This window comes from Diuraphis noxia, unplaced genomic scaffold, assembly GCF_037042655.1.
Source record: "Diuraphis noxia isolate RWA-SAM2 unplaced genomic scaffold, SU_Dnox_SAM2 contig0003, whole genome shotgun sequence".
NCBI classification, from domain to species: Eukaryota; Metazoa; Arthropoda; class Insecta; order Hemiptera; family Aphididae; genus Diuraphis; species Diuraphis noxia.
In genome coordinates this window covers 42349770-42357301 of record NW_028301713.1, presented here as the reverse complement: position 1 = coordinate 42357301, position 7532 = coordinate 42349770, and the positions used below count along the sequence as shown (strand labels likewise).

General features: G+C 27.6%; 1 protein-coding gene across 1 annotated transcript; it reads right to left on the bottom strand.

The window, feature by feature from the left end:
- Positions 1 to 366: 366 nt before the first annotated feature.
- DCP2 (decapping mRNA 2) lies at positions 367 to 4093 on the bottom strand. The gene is made up of 7 exons (XM_015520423.2): positions 3822 to 4093; positions 3591 to 3747; positions 1978 to 2196; positions 1652 to 1911; positions 1278 to 1560; positions 1080 to 1220; positions 367 to 1015 (listed from the first exon to the last, which is right to left on the bottom strand). The coding sequence occupies exons 1-7, from the start codon at positions 3911 to 3913 to the stop codon at positions 833 to 835; spliced, it is 1335 nt and encodes a 444-aa protein (XP_015375909.2). The 5' UTR covers positions 3914 to 4093; the 3' UTR covers positions 367 to 832.
- Positions 4094 to 7532: the final 3439 nt, after the last annotated feature.

Here is a 7532-nt window from a genome sequence, read left to right as displayed (position 1 = left end):
TCACCAATTAAAAACATTGAATACATTCTATATTAAGGTGGCTCAATGTTTTACTTGTAGTATTTATACCTTTATAAATGTTAATATTCCTTCAAAATAATTCTATTATTTTCATTATAAAATGTCAAAGATACTAAAAATGTATGAAAACAGTCATTGTTTATAGACTTATTAGTCAATAGCCTTCTACAGTTTGAATAGTTTAACATTAAACTCTGATCATGTGACTTTCGGATTCAAATTATAGGTTGTATACCATTTTTCTAATAGCTTGATAGGCAACCATACTATATCTTAAGTCTTAACCCAAATTAAGCAATGAACTATTTAATAACTAATTTTTTTACTCAATAAAGTTAAACATAATATGGGCATGACTAATTTGGTTTATTGGATTCACAACAAATTTATCAAAAAATAATAATTAAGTAGTGACAATAAATCAAGAAGTACATTTAAAAACTGTTTGAATTTACTTTTACGGAAAAAGAATACAAAACAAAATAGTTGGATCAATAATATGAAAGGACTTCAAATAATACTTAAATAAACAAAAAATATATTTAATACAACCATACAATTGTATGAGTTATACCTGCTATTATATACTATTGTATAAATAAATATTATTTCATAATATTTACTTTGAGAAATAGAAAAGAAAAGAAAATAATGTAATTAGTTTTACTGAGAAAAACTATTAAATGAAATGATAAGGAGAAAAATATTTAATGAATTTTAAAATAAAAATGTTGTTTTGTTAAAAACTTGCCAATAGCAAAGACATTTTAGTGGATTGATAGGTGGGACGAGGAGTTAAAGTCAAAGATATTTAAAAATATTTCATTATTTCAGCTGTGTTAAATTTAAACTCTGGCCAGGGACTTGTTTTCCTGATTCTGCTTTTATTTTCAGTCACCTGAACAGTGGCAACAGTATCTTTTTGCACAACTGGGGGTTTGGAGACGTCCAAACATTGAGGGAACAAGGCAAAGAATTCTTTAAGTTTGTCCTCCTAAAATCAATAAAATGTAGTATTCAAAATTTGTTATACACTTATAAACATAATGTATACTAACCGAAATCGCATTGGGTTCAGCTAATTTAGTTGCAGGAGGAGGAAACTGTATAGGCGTACTTGGTTGGGGCACTACAATATGAGATTTTGGTGAACTGTATCTTTCCGGGAACATGGCGAAAAATTCTTGCGTCTGAGAAGTCTAAAATGTTTTTTATTTAACAAAATTATTTTTCTTTTTTGATTAGAATATACTTACAAGAAAACTTGTATTTTCTTTTTTTCTATCTGGAGTAAAAATGATTGCTGGATCAATTAATTCTAATGTATTGGGCGGCAATTTAGGATTCACAGGCACCGATTTAGGATTCTCGAGCAATGATTTAGAACTCTTTTGTGCCACTGACTTAGGATTTTCAGCCAAAGATTTAGAACTCTTCGGAGGCAATTTAGAATTCTTAGAAGGCTGTTTAGAATTTTTGGGTGACTTAACATTTGGCTTCTCTTTTATTCTTTTTTTAACCACCCAACTCTTCAACTGTCTGTATTACGAAAAATGAAATTATTTATTTTAATTTGAGTTAAAATTATTAAAATAAAAAAGTGCGTAATAAATCTAAATTAAATTATTACCTGATAAATGGTAAAACCATGTAAAAGGAATGTTTATTTAAACTCTTGGCAGCTATATGATCTCTACGGTTAGATGGCAATTTATCCAACGCAAACCACTCAATTGATCCAATTTCATTCCGGGTTTGAGGAGAAAACTTTGTTTTCATACTGACTCCAGGCACTATGTATAATCTATTGATCTGATCATTTAACACAGTTTCAATGTAATCATCCTTGTTTATCACACTGCCAATATCATAACCAATTTCTTCATAAACCTTTAAATGTTAAACTTGTTAAATAAAAGAAACAATATGACATTTTCTATAAATCATTATTTATACTTCTCTAACTGCACAGTTCAATGGATCCTCGTCTTGATTCACTTTGCCTTTTGGGAATCCCCACGATGTTTTGGTCCAATAACTTTGGACCAACAATACTTGAGTCATATCTTCATTTAGTAGAATAGCACCATATGTTGGTACTGATCTTTTATATTCACGCCATTCCTTAAGCACATCCAAAACCTGCGACTCACGACTTCTCAAAAATGGTATGTGCTGCAAGTAAAATTAAATTTATCAATTAAAAATTCAATTATCTTTAAGACCAGCCTATATAATATAATATTATTTTCATTTATGTTTATTAAAAAGTTAGAAATACATATTTTTACATTTATCAGTTTTATTATGCAACTAATTGGCATACTTCTAGATATTTTTTCTCTACTATTTAATTATAGAACTTATTGGTTTCAAAAATATTTAAAAAAAAAATAGTTAATTAATAATCAAATCAATTCTAACCAAAATAAAAACTTATTATTGTAGTTTTGCTACATTTATTTTTTACCTAGTGTTTTTCTGTATGTTATTCTTCTATAAACAAAATATATAATAAAAAGATATTATATATGTGACTTAATAATAGCTAATATTTAAAAAAACATAGAAATAACAATATAGTAACATTTCATTTTTGAAAACCAGCATAAACAAAATGTGAACATCACATTTTAGTTTACACTTTAGCATAGAAAAATATATCTTCAAATTCAATTACATTGATCAGCAAGATACTTTTTAGTAAATACTTATAAAGTTATAAATAATAAACTATTGAATCAGAGCTTCGCTCAGAGCACATTCATTGCAAAATATAAAATGTTATGCATTGTAACAATTCAAACAATTGAAATTGTTAATATTAATTTCAAAGAACAAACTATCATTTATAAGAATATCTAAGTCAAAAATATCAAACTGTAAGATAAATATTATACATTTATGAATTTTACACCATCATCATTATGTTTATCTTATTTCTGTGAAGATATCAAAGATAGGTATGTGTTCTGATCTAAAATTATAAATTTATGCTGCCATTAACTGATTAGAAATATGTTACAAAAATAGTGGGAATTTCGTAAGAAGTTAATGATATCTACTATTTTTGTAAAAGTTTTTCACATTTATTATCAACTTTTTAATAATTTAAGGCAAAGTTATCTTTTTGTTCGGTATTAAAATCATCAACATAACCTATAGTTTAAGTATAAGTGAGTGTATGCCATATCAAAATCTATAATTATAATCATAGATAACTGCAAATAGCTTGTACATGTATCTGTATTCTGTATTCATCATTAATAATGCCATTTGTAAACAAATAATTGATACGGTGAACTTTAATCAAAAGAACTACAATAATATTTACATGATTATAAATTAATGATCCTATACAAAAATCAAACTATTTACATTACTTAAAATTATTTCAAAATGTATACTTGGCTTTAAATTGTATTATCAAGCATAAACACAGTGAAATGTATATATTATTTTAAATTTCAATGGAAAGGTATCTATTTTAATTATATTGTTAGAATGAAATATTATTTCATATTATAATTTTAGAATTAGTCTTGATTAAAAAATAATTTAATTTTTACCCGGAACATAAGTAATGCAAATTGGTTGATACCATATGGTTTTAAATTATGTTCATCACAATAAAAATCGATGTAAAACCAATGTGCCAGTTCGATTTGAAAACAAATCCGTATCAAGTTTTGTCGTTCTACCTCAGGAACGTTGATTATAAACCGACTGAAAAAAAATAACAAGAGGATAAATAAATGTGATGTTAACACCAATATAGTTTAAATGTTACAAATACGAACCAGCTGAGGTCATCAAGAATTTCCTTAGTCAACTTATTCTGTTTCATCTGGTCTCCTTTTTTTACGGTCACTGGCTTCATTTCAATGATCATATTTGTCAACTGATATGTGAACCACTACTGTAGTATATAGGTTGTATAGGTTCAACAAATAAATATAAATATAATATATAAATATATACGCGACTACGCGAGTACTTTTTGAATAACAAACACGTTTATTTGTTAACACAATGCAAAACGGTTTTAATATTTAAACAAAAAAAAACGAAAATACGCACTTGTTTTTTTTTAAAAATTAACAAAATGTGTCGTAATATTAATATCACACTGGTTTAATATTAAAATATAATTTAAAATTATAAGTAATAGTTACATGACTAAATGCTTCAGCTAATACTGTGTCTCCAATCACTAAGTCCCCGCGTGTACGTTATGTTCATTAGTAAAGGTAAGTTTTAAACACAAGTTTATAGACACGGCCATTTAAGATCGAAAATTTTCCCAACAGGAAGAAGACAGAGTTATTCACTCAGTCGCTTGTTATTGTTGTGCAGTGTTGGTGTTCAGAGTTCAGACGGCCTGCTGCAGCTTGCTATTTGCGAGTTGCGACGCAATTTCTTGACGTCACGATCAGCATCAAGTAAAAAGAGAAAGCCAACAGCTGATTCGCCGTATGCTTTTCATCCATGATTATTCGCGTACGCGGTCACACTGATGATGGTTCGACCTGATTCACTCTTGCCAGTAAGTTGCCAGTTTGCCACAGAAATATAGAATAATAGAATAGAAAGAAATTAGAAATTAGAATATCTGTGAACTCTACTGTGGTCCACGGCAATAGATAATTATCTATAGCCGTGCTGTGGTCCTGTGTCCCTGTGAACTGTGACTCTGCGAGTTGAGTTGTGAGCACTGAGCTTGCACTTCTTAACTCTTGCCCTTCTTGCCTCTTGGGCTGCCTAGTGACGGCTCTTAGCTTCTTGCACTCAAAATAGATTTATTTTGTTATGACTAGGGCTCGGGATTTCTAGGAGTTTGCATGTTTTTAAATAATCATTAAAAACATAGCTAAGTAATATAGAAATTTGTTTCATAGCAATACAAATTTATATTTAAAATTTATAGTTCCATATTTTGCATATATGACCATTTTTCATTTTATAAGTGCATATTTAACAATTTATTTATATAAAGTAAGACGTTTTTAATTTTTATAAAAAAAAAACCTATTTTTAAATAGATCTCATGCGCCGGATGTAAATATTTTAAAATTAGTGTTTGTGTTTTTGTGTTTTTATCGTCGATAATACTATTTGTATGGTTACTTATCGGTACACTAGAAAAATGTTGGATTAGATCAAATGCAAAAAGGTATTGAATATTTTAAATAGACAAAATAATTTATCAGTGGATTGCGTGCAGATATTAGCAGTATTGACCTACCATTTTCTTAGTTTGCGCCAATAAGTTCCGTATACGTGGAATGTTCCTTTTCTAAGCATAAAAATATTTTGCCTGATTACAGATGGTCATTCAAATTTATCAACTTAGAAAAATATTTTATAGTCCAATGAAATGCTCAAGGTAATTATTGCTAAAAATATAAAAAAATGTATTCGATTTACTTTTTGTTTTTAATTTTTCAACATGAGATGAAAACAAATCTGAAAAAAGAAAATAATTATCTCAGATTATCATATCTGTTATAATATCTAAAAATAGTATTATTAGTATTAATGTATTATTATTTATTAATTTTTACTAACTTATTTTTTTATGTAAATAAGTATTATTTATTAGTTTATTACAAAATAATATAATTTTTTAAAATGCATATTTTAATAACATATTTATTGATTCTTTAGGGCATAAATGCATGCATATTTTAAGGTTTTAAGTGCATGAAGTTCCTAGCCCTATAGTCATGAGTCTCATGACCTAACTTATGTATGACGATTTCACTTAACACATTGGCATAGCGTTTTCAATTTTAAGTTCTGTTTATTGTTTAATTTAAACTTTGGAGTTTAGTTATAAACGTTTCAGTACATTCTTATTCAGTGTCGGCCTGGTACTTAATGGGCCCCGGATGCATTTCTTCAGAAGGGCCCCCAAACATGTTATTAAATAAAAATGATAAAAAAATGCTTATTAGACATTAGTAGTGAAATATTATATTTTTATATAGTAATATCGGGGCCCCTCGACACAAATACGGCCGGGGGCCCCGGATGCGTTCGCGACACTGTTCTTATTATATAATTTATACGCTCAATAATTATATTTCAAGTCGTTGTAAATTACTTTTAAAGTTCTAGGTATTTGCATCATCAGTTTTTGTCCCTAAGTGACGTCTGATGATACATTTTCATAAACTTAGAAATAAAATAAAATGTAATCATTAATAATAATATTATATTATTACAATATTACCGATATAGCTTCAATAACTATTTGTCAGGTGATTTAGCTATACATATTGATAGTTATTATTATTTTTGTATTTATTTTTTTATTATTATTATTAGGCATTCCTAGCTACTTGCTATAATAGGTACTTATCTAAGCCTAATGATATCAACAAATTTTTACGGTTTTTTTTTTTAACAATTTTTCTTTCATACATAATTGCGATATAATAATTAAATATTAAATATTAAGTAGTAGGTTTAAGCTAGTAATTTTCTGGCATGATGCATTCGATATTGCGGTAATTAGTGGTAGATGTTATTTTCTGCAGTCGTGGCCCATGGGGTCTTCCTCTCTTCAGACGACGAAATTTTGGAGGACTTTCGTGTAAGTTATAGTGAGAGAAAGAATCTGTTTGCTATATCGTTTATGTGCTCATCGATAGTAGGGATTTTCAAGTCATTAGGCAAGGCTTTGTTACGTACAATCCAGGGGGCAGGTAGCATCTGTTATTATGCGGAGTATTTTGTTTTGATAACTAAAATTTTTTGTATTTCTAGAATTAGTAAGAAACTGAATGTTTTTTTTTAGTAATTTATATACTATTTTTATACTTAAATACTTAAATGATAATTAATGTAACAGATTAAAAAGCCTTGGAAGTAACAAAATTATATAATTTTGATTCACTTATTTATAAAAAAAAAATAATAATTATAAAAATTTACTGAAATCCTTAGAAATACTTGAAGTACAAAGATGTGCAATAAATCAAATATTTAAAGACTTTTGCAGTGTTAAAATAATACTTTTCAGAAAATCATTCTTAAGCATTAAAAAAAATTCTTATATATAAGAATAATATATTATATATATGTATAAATAAGACGTGAATCGTTGCATTAAAATCGTCAATATTCATACGTTGTCAGATATTGATTGGTCGATGTATGGAACCAATAACAAAACAGAACATTAAGCATTAAAACAATTAGGTATATCGTATATGATATTAATTTACAACAAAAAAGTTTCTGATAAACAAGAAACACAGATAACCAGTACATTCTGTACAACGTACAACTTCAGAAATGGAAAAACCTGAAACGGCTGAAACATTTCATAAACGTTGGACGTTGGACAATTGAACTATATAGTTGAAGAACAATATTGAGTATTGAAGAACTTTTAACTGAATATCCACCAAAAATAAATGAAATTAACAGATAACTATAGAAAAATAACTGACGCTTTACGTAAAAGAAATTTTAGACAAGTATGTGTACAGTTCAAAAGAATA